The 13,837-nt window shown below is 40.4% G+C and overlaps 1 protein-coding gene and 1 long non-coding RNA gene across 8 annotated transcripts in view; one reads left to right on the plus strand and one right to left on the minus strand.

Moving 5' to 3' along the window:
- The window catches only part of LOC119539978, a 63,794-nt gene extending 58,496 nt beyond the window's left edge, over positions 1-5,298 (minus strand). Inside the window, exon 1 of one of the 2 annotated variants that reach the window (XR_005217985.1) lies at positions 5,255-5,298. This is a non-coding gene — a long non-coding RNA (uncharacterized LOC119539978). The remainder of the gene's footprint in view (positions 1-5,254) is intronic. The other variant, XR_005217984.1, reaches the window with a different exon arrangement.
- MCM9 (minichromosome maintenance 9 homologous recombination repair factor) overlaps positions 4,667-13,837 on the plus strand; it is an 84,645-nt gene continuing 75,474 nt past the window's right edge. For 2 of the 6 annotated variants that reach the window (XR_005217981.1, XR_005217982.1), the window contains exons 1-2: positions 4,667-4,984; positions 7,617-7,927. Coding sequence is in view for 3 of the 6 variants with exons in the window: in XM_037843917.1 (XP_037699845.1) it covers positions 4,959-4,984; positions 7,617-7,927 (337 nt within the window). In the remaining 3 variants the exon portion in view is untranslated. Of the gene's footprint in view, positions 4,985-6,989; positions 7,005-7,616; positions 7,928-13,837 lie in introns of those variants that run through there. The other 4 variants (XM_037843917.1, XM_037843914.1, XM_037843915.1 and 1 more) reach the window with 4 other exon arrangements.

Below are 13,837 nucleotides of genomic sequence, written 5' to 3' on the forward strand. Positions count from 1 at the left end.
ACGTGCTTCAACTTGGCGGGCCTGGGCCAGGGGACCGGATCCGCCCCTGGGGAGGGTGGTGGGCACGGGCGACAGCGCCCTCCACAGCCCCCCAGACCTGGGAAAGTGAGGCCGGAGGCAGGCCCCATTTCCTCACCCAAAATACCACCGTTAGGGGAGGCTTGCCGGAGGGAACCGCCTTTTCCCCACCCCCTTATCTTGCCCAGACACTCCCCGTTGCCGGTGCAACTCCCATTACCACCAGTGCGCATACATTGTTGCCAGACACCGTTACTGGAGCAACTCCTGCCCCTTTTCAATCAACCTCCGTGCTCTCTTAGAACCAATCCTAACCTCCGCACCCTCTCAGAACCAATCCTAGCCTTTATCCCCTCAGCATTGACTTGTAACAACCCCCGCCCTCTATGCCAGCCTATATAACCTGTGCTCACCCCTAATAAACTCTCTTGGCTTCTTCACCCTCAAAGAACCGTGTCCTGCCTGTTCCTTCTCGCCGCCCTCCACACCTTGCACGCCACCGCCGGGGACCTGGCCAAGTCCCCCGCCTCGCCCTCGCCTCCGGGAAAGAGCCCCCGCCGCCGGTACCCTCCGAGCAACGCCGAGAGCCGAGGGTTCAGCAACCGGCCTCCCCCCCCCCGAAGCAGTAGACGCGACCGCAATGCCTCTTTGTTGCTCAGATGCGGCCTCTCTCTGGCTAAGCCAACTTGAAAGGTGAAATCACTGCCCTCCCCCCTACGTGGGATCAGACACCCAGGGGAGTGAATCTCCCTGGCAAAGTGGAATATGACTCCCGGGGAGGAATGTAGACCCGGCATCATGGGACGGAGAACATCTTCTTGACCAAAAGGGGGATGTGAAAGGAAATGAAATAAGCTTCAGTGGCAGAGAGATTCCAAAAGGAGCCGAGAGGTCACTCTGGTGGGCACTCTTACGCACACTTTAGACAACCCTTATTAAGTTCTAAAGAATTGGGGTAACTGGTGGTGGATACCTGAAACTATCAAACTACAACCCAGAACCCATGAATCTCGAAGACAGTTGTATAAAAATGTAGCTTATGAGGGGTGACAATGGGATTGGGAAAGCCATAAGGACCACACTCCACTTTGTCTAGTTTATGGATGGATGAGTAGAAAAATAGGGGAAGGAAACAAACAGACAAAGGTACCCAGTGTTCTTTTTTACTTCAACTGCTCTTTTTCACTCTAATTATTATTCTTGTTATTTTTGTGTGTGTGCTAATGAAGGTGTCAGGGATTGATTTAGGTGATGAATGTACAACTATGTAATGGTACTGTAAACAATCGAAAGTACGATTTGTTTTGTATGACTGCATGGTATGTGAATATATCTCAGTAAAATGAAGATTAAAAAAAAAAAAAAGGAACTTATCTGAGAAAGGGTACAATATCACTTCAAGATGATAAGTTAAATGTATTCTATAGACCCTAAAGTAACCACTAAAATAACAAAGCAAGTTATAGTTAACAAGCTAGCAAAATAATGGAATAATAAAAAGTACCTGTGATAGTTACGTTCATGTGTCAACTTGGCCAGGTGATGGTACCCAGCTGTCTGGTCAAGAAAGCACTGGCCTAACCATTGCTGTGAGGACATTTGTGGCTGGTTAATAAACCAACAGGTTGGTTTAGTAAATCATCAGTCAATTGGCTGCAGCTGTGACTGATGATGTCAACGAAGGGCATGTCTTCCACAATGAGAGAATGCAGTCAGCTGGATTTAATCCAATCAGTTGAAGACTTTTAAGTGAGACAGACAGAGGACCTTCACTTCTTCTGCTGCTGACCAGCGAAGCATTTCCTGAGGAGTTCGTCAAAGTTGCCAGTTCGTTTCCTGAGTTCACTGAACATCTTCATTGGAGTTGCCAGTTTGCTGCCTGCCCTATGGAATTTGGACTAATGCATACCCACAGCAGTGTGAGACACTTTTATAAATCTTACATTTATAGATATCTCTCATTGATTCTGTTTCCCTAGAGAACCCTAACTAATACAGTACCCAATCCAAACAAGAGGAAAAAAGGAAGAAAAAATGGATTAGACAAACAACATAAAAAACATGACAGATTTTAAATAGACTATAAATAGCAACATGATAGAATAACAATATCAATAATCACATTAAGTGTAAATGATCTAAACACCCTCAAAAGGCAGAGATTGTCAGATGGAATAAAAAGCAAGACCCAACGATATGCTGCATGCAAGAGACACACCTTATATATAAAGAAATGGGCAGGTTAAAGGTAAAAAGTATGGAATATCTGGTTTCAGCTCAAATATGTGGAGAGCTGGAAAAAGAATCACTCTCATCCAACAAGACAAAAGCTGGACAAACTGCAAATTAAAGACTTTTCTTGAACCCTCGAATTAAAAGGCAGACAAGTAATCTAAAATACAGAGAGAGGCAGAGCCTAGGACAGACCATTTTGAATGCTGTATAAGCAGTAGATTAAACTAGAAATTTTTAGTGATCTGCTATGGATTAAGTGTAGGTTAGTGCAAGAGCATGAAGCCTCCAGGGGCTGCAGACAAAGATTCTCATCCTCATGCAGGTCTTTCCTCCAGAAACCCCATTAGGTTCTCACAGAGATAACTAGACAGATCCAGAGAAAGTTTAATCCCCACCCCTACCCATTGTTGCTGGTAGGGAAAGGAGAAAAGCACCTGCTGCTGAAATCTGTCGAGACTTAATCCCCCTATATCTACTACAGATCCATAGATGTAATGTGTAAGGGAGGGCACTGGAGGAATTCTATTGCACCTGGAGGAGGGGAATGGAGTTCAGCATCAAAAGAAAATATCAGTATTAGGAATGAAAGAAGGGACATCATTACAGATTCTACAGACATAAAAAGGATAATAAGAAAATATTACAAATAACTCCATGACCAAAAACTTGATAAGTAAGATGAAATGGACCAATCCCTTGAAGGGCAAACTACCAAAACTCATTCATAAGAAATAGATAAATTAAAGAATTTGAATTTGTATTTAAAAACCTTCATACAAAGAAAACTATCTGTGATGGCTTTGCTGATGAATTCTATCCAATATTTAAGGAGAATAATACAAATTTTACAAAAAGTCTACCAGAAAATGGAAAAGAAGGTAAATTTCCTAACTCAATCTATGAGGCTACCACTTTATTATCTTGAAACCAAACCAGAAAAACACATTACAAAATAAAAATTAAATTAAATTAAAGGCCAATGTCCCAAACATACATGCAAAAAAAAAAAAAAAAAAAAAAAACCAAAAAAAAAAAAAAACTAAACAAATCAAATCGAATAAGAAAAAGGATAATTCATCATGACCAAAGACAAACAAGGTTGGTTTAACATCTGAAAATCAAGCAATGTCATTTACTATACATAAAACTAATAAAAACCAACTGGTCATTTGAATAGATTGCCAAATCTAACATCCATTCCTTATTAAAGATCTTAGCAAACTAGGAACAGAAGGGAACTGCCTCAATCTTTGTAAAAAGGATTCATGGAAAACCCACAGCTAACCTCCACACTTGTAAGGAGAAGACTGATAAGGAACCAGGAAAGGATATCCAGTTTTATCACTTCTCATCAACACTGCACTAGAACTTCTAGCCAGGGCAATAAGGCAAGAAAAATAAAAGGCACTTCAGACTTTTCAAATTGGAAAGAAGTAAACTGTCTTTATTCACAGACAGAAAAAATCTGCTATGTAGAAAACCTGGTGAAATCTATAAAAAAGCTACCAGAATAATAAGTGGTTTCAACAAGATTACAGGAAAAAGATCAATATTTTAAAAACTATTGCATTTCTACATACTAGCAATGAGTAATCAGAAATGAAATTTTAAAAATACAATTTAAAATAGCATTAAAAAGTAAGATTTCCCCCTTGTTTTTAGGGATAAATCTGACCTAGGGGTAGATTTGACAAAAGAAGTTCAAGGTTATGTACTGAAAACTATGGAACATTGTTGAGAGAAATTAATCAAGACCTAAATAAATGGAGAGACTTTGTTAAACTGTCTCATGTTCAATATTGTTAAGATGTAAGTTCATCCATACTGATCTGTAGACTCAAAATCTAAGCGGTCGTTTTTATAGAAAGTGACACATTGATTCTAAAATGTATATGAAAATGCAAGGGACCTAGAAGAGCCAAAACAACTTTGAAAAAGAACAAAACGGGAGGCCAAACTATCTAATTTCAAGACTTATGCAATATTCAAGACAGCATGGTATTTTCCTAAATAGATAACAGACAAATAGATCACTAGAACCAAACAGAGTCTAAGAATAGACCCAAACATACAAGGACAACTGATTTTTTATATGGGTGCAAAGGCAACTTGGTAGAGAAAGGATAATCCTTTCAATAAATGCTGCTAGAAATCCATAGCAAAAAGTGCCCTAAGGTCCATACCCGTACCGTAAATAAAAATTAATTCAAAATGGATCATACACCCAAATACAAAACCTAAAATCATGAAGTTTCTAAGAGAAACATAAAAGAAAAATCCTTGTGACCTTGGGTTAGGCAAAGATTTCTTAAATACACGAAAAGCACAATCCGTAAGCTCCACCCCCTACCACCCGGTCCCGGGACCCTCCCAGCTGGGCTCTCTTCCCCGCCCCCTGGCCCGCCCCGCTCCTGGGCCCGCCCCGGCCGTCTCGCCAACTGCGGTGCCTCGCCGGGCGCGCACCCGCCCTCCCGCTTCTCCACCCAGAAGATCCGCCAGGGCCTATAAAGTGAGCGGGTTCGCAGTCGGGCGCCTGTCCGGGGCTCGGGCCGGGTGGGCCGAGCCTAGCGCGCGCCTGCTTCACGCGGGCGTGAGGCGGACCCCAGGGCCTGCGCGCCTCCGCCGCCGGCCTCGCGCACGCGCCCCACCCAGGCCCGCTCCGGCCGCCCACGGGTGACCCCGCTCCCCGAAGCAGCGCGCCTCTGATGACTTCCGACCTCGGTGTCAGCCGGTAAGTGAAAGCCGCTGCCTCGCTCTCGGGCATTTATTTTTTTTCTCCTGCAGTTTGTCCCAAGTCTGTCTCGCCCACGTCTGGTTAATTCAAAAACTCTTCAACTCTGGGACCGGCCAGGCCGGCAGCTGTCCGGGAACAGAACAGGGGAAGCGTCATAGGGCAGGCGCTGCCTCCAAAGAAACCCCCTGGCTTAAAAAGAAAGTTTGGAAAGCGTTCCTCCGAGAACGACTCGGCTTCACTTTGCCGAGCTCTTTTGGGGAAACCTACCTGGCGGGAGGAGGCGCGGGTGATGCGCCCGGCGGGGGGCGGGCCCAACTCGCGCAGCTGTAGCGGATAGCGGGGGCGGGGCCAAGTCGGGAGCGGGCCCGAGGCCCACAGCTGCGGCGGATGGCGGGGCCGGGGGCGGGGCTGAGGCGGGGGCGGGTCCGAGGCGCGCAGCTGCGGCGGACGGCGGGGCCAGGTCGGGGGCGGGTCAGAGGGGGCGGGTCAGAGGCGCACAGCTGCAGCGGACGGCGGGGCAGGGGCCGTGGGCGGTCCCGGCAAGTGAGGCGCGCTGTGGCAGCTCTGGTCTCCAGTGCAAGGTTCGCACCCAAGTGTTTTTAATTTTGGCGTTTTCACTTTGGTCTAGAAGATGAAGTAGCCCAAGAGCTAGTGATTTCATTTTAACCCCAAATATTCAATAAGAAAAAGAAAAGAGCACTTGAAAATTGTGAAACGACCCTTCTCAGAACAATTAAATGCCTCCCGTCTGTATCTGGGTGGACATGTTTATAGGGTAGCACACTGCTTAGAAAACGGTTGATTCCTTTTGCGAAGATGTTAAAGGTGAATGCTGTTTTTTAAAAATATGGTTGGAACCACATAAATTGCTGGCCTAATTAGGTGAAATTTAATCTGACTTTAACTTAATTTGAACCTTGAATTTTGCCCCTCTCCTATGTGGAGCTGTGTATCAACTTGCTTCGTTTGTGGCTCTAAATTTAATATTCATTTATAAAATCTCTCTCGTAGCCACTCTTGGGGATGCAGATTTTATTAGCAAAGGCCACATGGTGGCAATCTTGTTAGGCTTAGTTCCTTCCTAAGCTCTTCTGTTTTACAGTTGGCTGAATTTATATTTCCTAAACAAAACAAATTGTCAGTGTGGTGGCCCATATTTACTTTCATTTTCTCAGAATATACGTGTGTGCATCTCTTAATCCCAGACTGGCTCCTGTAGTTGACAGGATTCTTGGACTAACTCTGTCATACCCCTCTTACTCCTTTTACAACTTCGAAAACGATAGGTTCTCTGAGAAGGGAAAATTTTGCTAATAAACAGCATATATAAAACATATTTGGGATGCTAAATTATGAACTTCATAACAAACTTCTTTAATAATCTTTGTACTCATGGAGCCTAGTACAATAAATATTGATTAAATGAAATAAATTAAAGCACACCTCTCCTCCAGGCAACTCTTTTTGGTTGTCTCCAAACCAGAAGCATTTCTTAGATGTTTTATTTTGGAATCTATTTGTAACTGCCTGTGCAACCCCTTGCACTGTCACCACATTTAAATTTGTTCCCTCTCCTTTGTGCTCCTATTTGTGTTGCATTTTTACCACTGTCCCCCTCTCTCTGTGGGCATAGGGCATTTTTTACTATGCTTTTCATTTCCCAGCATAGTGCCTTGCACATCCTAGCTAGCTATTATGAAATGAACATTTAATTGGGTTTATACATACGTAATTTGTGATCTGCATGTATGCATAAAAAGAGAATGGTGGTAGGCCATTCATACAAGTTTTTAACAGAATGACAGGAATGAAATTGGAGAAGGGATGGTGTATTCTGTATTCTCAATCCTAGTTATTTATAGTTTAAAGAACAGTTTTCATTTTCTTGCATTACTTTCCTCCGTTTGATTATTTCTTTACATTCTTTACAGCTGTTAATGCTAAAGCCAGCAATTTTCCAATGTTAGGAAGAGGAAAATAGGAAACAAACTCATCTCCAAATTCTAAAGTCAATTTGGTAACTATTCAAGTCAGATCTAGCTCTCAGTCTGAGCAGTGGTGTGTGTTTCATATACTTGTAGGACACAGGTGTGAGAGAATGTGTGTGTGTGTGTCTAACTGAAGAGAGAGTGAAAGAGAAAGTGATATTCTTTAGATGAATAAAATCTCGAACCGAGATACATACAAAGAGCTCTACTGGAAGTAACTTCAACCAAAGGCTGATCTTTAATATTTCATTTTTGAGAGCAAATATGTATATGGAATGTGACCAAAGAAAGGGCAAGGGCTTTTTACATAATATATAATAGAGTTAATGAGGAGGAAGTTTTGGGGAAAGATAGAGGAAAGGCCTTGGGCCATTTTGGATTTTGATAATCAGTACCAACATAATTCTTTGACTTACATTTAACTTCACTCATTTTAAAAGTGCATGTACTAACTGACTGTAATAGATAATTCAGATCTAATTAAGATTTATTTTGAGATAATATTTTGAGATTATAATGTGACCCAAAGTCAGGATGTTTTATAACCAATCTTTTGTTAAATTGTGTTTTATGATATTATTGCAGGCATGGTAGAATATCAAAGGTATAATAAGGTCCTTTCTTTTTCTTCTGTTACCTAGATTCAAGATGAATAGTGACCAGGTTACCCTGGTTGGTCAAGTGTTTGAGTCATATGTTTTGGAATACCATAAGAATGATATTATTCTCATCTTGAAGGAAAGAGATGAAGGTGCCCATTACCCAGTTGTGGTTAATGCCATGACCCTTTTTGAGACCAACATGGAAATTGGGGAATATTTCAATGTGTTCCCCAATGAAGTGCTAACTGTTTTCGATAGCGCACTGCAACGATCAGCCTTGACAATTCTGCAGTCCCTTTCTCCCTCTCAGGATGTCTCCATGAAGCAAAACCTTCATGCCAGGATTTCAGGTGAATCATTTAAGGATTTTACTGCTGTTTATTCTCTAGGAAGATTTTGCAAAAACGTAACACATATTGGATTCAATGTGCTAAGAAATAATTGATATCTATACTTTAAAACTTATCCTTTGTGTAGTTAATTGCCATTCACTTCTTTTGGAGCAGAATAATGATTTTATATTGTCTTTGGGCATTTGGCAGGCTGGGGTACTAGCCCTGCTAACTGACAGGAGCAGTATGCATGGAGACAACAGTGTACTCTGTGTGTATATGTATATATTTCAGTGTGTATCTGTGTGTTTGCATAAAATTGTAATCTGTAGCAGCTATATTAGCTTTTGTGGCTACTAACAGTAAAAGAATTGATCATGCAAATAGAAAACTGGAGGATGCTGCCCAGTGATCTTTGAAAATATTTTTGGGAATCATTATTTTTATATATCAGGATTTGCATTGTGCCAGCCACATGTTAGGCACTCAATAAATTTCTGTTGAATGAGTGACAAATTAAACTTCCCATTTTTAAAGAAATAGCAACAAAGAAATCAGCAACCTGTGGTGGCGAAACTGTGCCCTAGAATTCCTGTCTCCAAGTCTTTGCTTCTTGCCCCTCACTTTCTGTTTTAAACAGGATGGACAGAGTTAAATAGTAACTGTTGAGAATTCTAGTAAAAGCAACATTACAGGTAACAATTTTTCATTAGCTAACTACATAGAAACCGTTTCTTGGTAGCCATACCGTGGGCTGGTGACAATAGGATTCAATTTAGAGAATATTCCTGGTTAGGCTGTACCACTTGGCTGGGAGACTTGGCAAGTTATTAATGTTACTAAGCCTCAGTTTCTTTACATGCAAACTGCCTCTAGAGTCCCTTTCACCCCCCCCCCCATATTTTTATTTTAAATATGTCATTATTATATAAACTAATGAAGACTGATACAGCTTCATTCTATTTATGAGAAGGAAGGGTTTGATGAAATTAAAAGTGGACTTCAGAATATTGTAGGCAATCTGTGATTAAATTGGAGAATACACATACCCTTTTGTTTAAAAGTAGATATTTACCTTATGGTGCATTTGGGAAGAGTAGGGATTCTAATCAGCAAGAATGCTAGAATACTTGCTGTGATTCCAAAAAGGTTAAGAATCACTATAGGAGAACTCCTTGGAGGTAAATGAAGAGTGTAAAAACCACCAGACACTTGATTTAAGTGAAAAATAGTGTCTGCACTTACTTGCTGGAATAAAATTATGAAGGTTATAGTAATCTTTATGCATTAGGGGACTAGATAATCTGCTAGGATCAAGAGGAAATTTTCCCTCCAAATAAGATTGCAAAAGTATTTATGTTAAAAGAGGCTTTGGTCATGTTGTTAAAATGGTATTTAGGAAATGGTTTTGGGCTGTTCTTATGTTTGGATACCTTTTCAAGTTCAGTTTAAAAAATAAAATTCTTTTTGCTTAAATGATCCCATCAGTTTCAGGTGGACCTAGCCTATTTTTTCAGTTATTCTCTGACAAACTAAATTGCAAATCCAGTTACTACCACAGTAACCGTCATTCTACAAGCATAATTTGCGCTAGGCATTTGCTAGGACTCCTAGGAAACCAGAAAGAATGTGATATATATTCCTTCATCTCAAGAAGCTCAAAACCAGTAAGGAAGACAGCTCTGGAGTCAAATATTTACCAAATGGGTATGTATTTCTAACACACAAGCATATGTGCACAGTAAATGTAGTTGTAAAGGAGCTTTGTGGCAGCTTTTATGTTATGTGGTGCATGCCTCACTCAAGATATATGCAAGGAATATAACTCACAGAACAGGGAGTGAAGTCTTTTCCTAGGGAGTTCAGGGGAGGCTTCAGGAAAAGAGGGCAAGGCCAGGGACGGGTGGAGGTGTCTCAGGCAGAATAAACGACTTGTAGGTTCAGAGGATAGAAATAGTCTGGTATATTGGTATATTTGGGTATTTCGCACCTCTGTCTTGGACTCTAGGCAAAGCATTTAATTATTAATATCCCGATGTCTCTGTGGTTCAGTCTCTTTAGGAACATAAGACAGTTTCTGGTATATTTTTCCCGGATACAATTGAATTTTATTCTTAAATCTACATTTCTTACTTTGTCTTTTGGGATTTTTATTGGCCTCAGATTTACCTGGTTTTCTCCATGGTTTTGATGAAAGGTGTTCAAATGTACAGTTAGCAACAAAGTAAATGTTATTTATAGCATACGTAAGCATGCTTCCAGATCACCTAAAGCATTGATTGCTGGGTGCCACCTCCAGAGTTTCTGATGGAGTAGGTCTGTGGTGGTGCCCAAGAACTTGCATTTCTAACAGCTCCCATATGATACTGATACTGCTGGTCATGGGATCACACTTTGAGGAAGGCTGACCTAAAACAATATAAGTATCTAAAATAATGATAATCAAATAATCCAAAATAGCTGTTTTGAAATTCCTCTGTTCTTTCATCAGTAACTGGATCAGAGAATGATAAAGGTTTTGTGTTCAGCACTAGAGGTAACTTCGTACTCTCCATGCTTCACTGGGATAGCCGAAGAGCATGCATGGTCATATATATATTTGCAAGAGAGAAAGTTGAAAATAAATTGACATTTCTATCAATTTATAGAGACAGTTTTGCCTAACATTAGGTCACCTTTGTCTTTATATTATAAATTTATTTTTAAACCATAATAATATGAAATGAAAGAATAAATGAAAGTAATGAATCTGAAATCAAGAAATGTAGTCACTTCTATAATCTTTTTCTCATAATTATACAGTTACTTCACTGTGCAAAATAAACCACTTAATCATGTTTTAGATTACTTTGCACAACTCTAGGGAAAAAATTATCCTAATCGATACCATTTACATGATGTAGTGAAGTACAAACTGCTCTTTTGTTTGTAATTTAAGAACATGAAGGATGACATAGTGTACCCTGTATTCTAAAAGTATAGATGATAATAAAAGCTAATTTTCTTAGAAAAATTGGTTATAATTGTTTCCATAGTTCTTTCTTTAGAGTTATTGTAATTGTATCCAACACAGGCTCCTTGCTGGGGGTAGCTGTAGAGGATTCCCTCATCCTGGCCACACTTCAGGGAAGTAGCACAGACGGGCATGAAAAGGAACTCAAGAGGTGGCCCTACCCTTCAGATAGGAAGTAGTTAAGGAACAGTGTAAAGCAATATATGATTAAGGCCCAAAGCCAGCGGCCCTGTCTTGTGCTAGGAAGTCACTGTCAGATCTCGTAGAATGTAATCTGAAACCAGAGGTGAGGATAGGTGGGTAAGTGGTGAGAGAAGTTAGGGAATCACTACTAAATGAGGAGGGGGAGGGAGATTAGCAACTTCTTAAATGTGAGTCCCTTCTTCTATTCTTAGAGTCAATAGAACAATGGGACTGGGGATTTAGATAACTGACTCTTTATATTGAGAAAGTTATGGGTACTCTCCCCAGAAAGTGCACATATGCATATGTACATAAATGTCTACCTGAATACAAGGGGTCCAGGGCTTTCCTAAATCAATCTTAATTTAGATGAGACATTACTCTGAATCCTGAGATCAGTGAGGATGAGGTAGGTGGCAAGGTAAAGAGACGGACAAGCCAGGTGCTAGGAGGTTGGTCACCCAGGCAGGCCCGGACCCTGGATGCTGTGGGGGTGTGGCAAGAGCTGGCAAGGAGACCGTGAATCCTTCCTGGCATTTACATCTGAATTTTCTTCTCTCTTTCAGGAATTTCCCATTTTATAAAAGGAAAAAGGCCCCTCTTTCAACTGTGTGACCCCCTGTATCCTGCATCCACTCTCCTTTCCACAACCAAACTTTTGGAAAGAATACATTCCTTTTTTCAGTATAACCGCCCATGTATCTTTTTACCTCTACTGCACGGAAACTGCCCTCACCTGCATTACCAGTGGCTGCCTAAGGTCAAACTGGGGGACACTTTTCAGGATTTCCTTTATTTCTCTGCTGCACTGATGCTTGTGACTCTTGCTTTATGGAACTCCAGCCTCGGCCTCGCTGACAAAACTTGCTTGCCCTTCCCTTAATCTTTGTGGCTTCTCCACTTCCTCGTGGGGCCTCTTCCTTTACCTGTCCTTAGGTGTTGGACTTGGCCCTCTTCTGGATCCTGCATTGTCTTCCTAATGGGGTGACCTCATCCCACTTCAGCTGCAACCTGTACAGCAACAAGTGCCAGTTCTTTTTTATTTATTTATTTTTAGCCAGAAACTGTCTCTTATACTCTATATCCAATTATCCTGTTGTCTATCAGATATCTCCAACTAGATATCTTCTTGCATACTCAGCATATGAAAAATTGTAGCCATGCTTTCCCTCCACTTTGTGCTACTCTCCATCTGAAAAATGGTATTTCCTGATTTATTCCTTCAACAGATATTTATTGAAGGATGAACCATGTGCCTTGTAGAATTATCTGACTCAGTTAATGGAATCCCTTCCATTCAGTGATCTAAACCAGAGAACTGGGAATCACTCTAAATTTCACCCTCTGTCCTTTTACCTTTTATCTAATTGCCTTCCAAGATAATTAATAATCTTAATATCTCTGATATCTACCACTCCCCACCTTTCATCTTTCTTTCAAATGTTTTTGAGTATTTACTTGTTTATAAAGTGTGATGCTTAATTTTAACGATATAGCAGTGAATAAAATCTATCTCAACTCTATCCCCAAGGGAGATTATATTCTAATGTAGACACATACTAACTAATTAATTCTTTTATTTCTATTGTGGTACGTGGTATGAAACAAATGAGTATTGAGTTATGGCAGATAAAAGAGGGAATTTAACCTGAAGTGGACTAAGGAAAGATTTCTTTAAGAAAATTATGTTTAAGCAGAGCTTTTAAGGAGAAAAAATGATAATTTTACATTTAAAAACAAATAATTAAATAGTGCTTGCTATATGCCAGGGACTGTTTGAAGAAACTTAACATATAGGAATTCTTTTAATCTTCTAATGACCCTATGAGGTAGGTTTTGTTGTTATTGTCATTTTACAGAAAGGGAATCTGAGGCACAGAGAGGTTAAATAATTTGTCCAAGGTCACACAGCTGGACAGTGATAGCTGTGATTTGTATGCAGGCATCCTGGTGCCAGAGTCTGTACTCTCAACCATGTATTGCTTCTTAGCATGGGCATTTTTGAGGGGCAGAGTGGGGAGAAGAGTGTCAAGGCAAAGGGGACACTGTGAAGTGTGTGAGTGCTCAGAGGGCTTGGTATGAGACAAAGCCAGTCACACCAGGCCCTGTAATCCCACCCAGAGCTGGTTCCATATTCTTAGGTCTTTGGGCAGCCATGGAGGGGCTAGAAGCAGAGGAGGTTTGGATTCAGGCCTTCATTATTTCTTGCCTGGGGAATATGGTGGTTTTTTTCCTTCCATTTTAAGATACTATATATCGTAAGACACTATCAAATTTAAAATAGATTTCTAGGAAAAAATACAGCAAAATTACACATAGCTTTGTTTTTAAATCGAATGTATTTTTAAGCTAAAAATAGTAAGCATCTATCTATACAATTATAAGACTTCATCAATTATATATGAGACTTCATTACATTGAAAATTCCAAGAGTCTGCTAAGTTGTACTGGGCAGTCTGGTTTTACTGGGCATTCTCTTATGCATCGGGTTACAACATTTTTCATAACCTGGTTGTTATGATCTTAGTTTTAAAAAATTTTCAATATATTGAAAATATAACTTAAGCTGAACAATCATTTTGCATTTGAAGCAGAACTGGGATGAAGGGAGTAGAAGTAGGATGCAAAAATGATATTTCTTTAAGGAGCCAAGAAAGAGAATGGATGAATCAAAAATCCAAAGAAATTGTTGTTAAAATAAGTTTTCTTTACCCATTCATTCATTCTTTTCT

The sequence above is a fragment of the Choloepus didactylus genome, chromosome 7 (assembly GCF_015220235.1).
Source record: "Choloepus didactylus isolate mChoDid1 chromosome 7, mChoDid1.pri, whole genome shotgun sequence".
In the NCBI taxonomy this organism is placed as follows: Eukaryota; Metazoa; Chordata; class Mammalia; order Pilosa; family Megalonychidae; genus Choloepus; species Choloepus didactylus.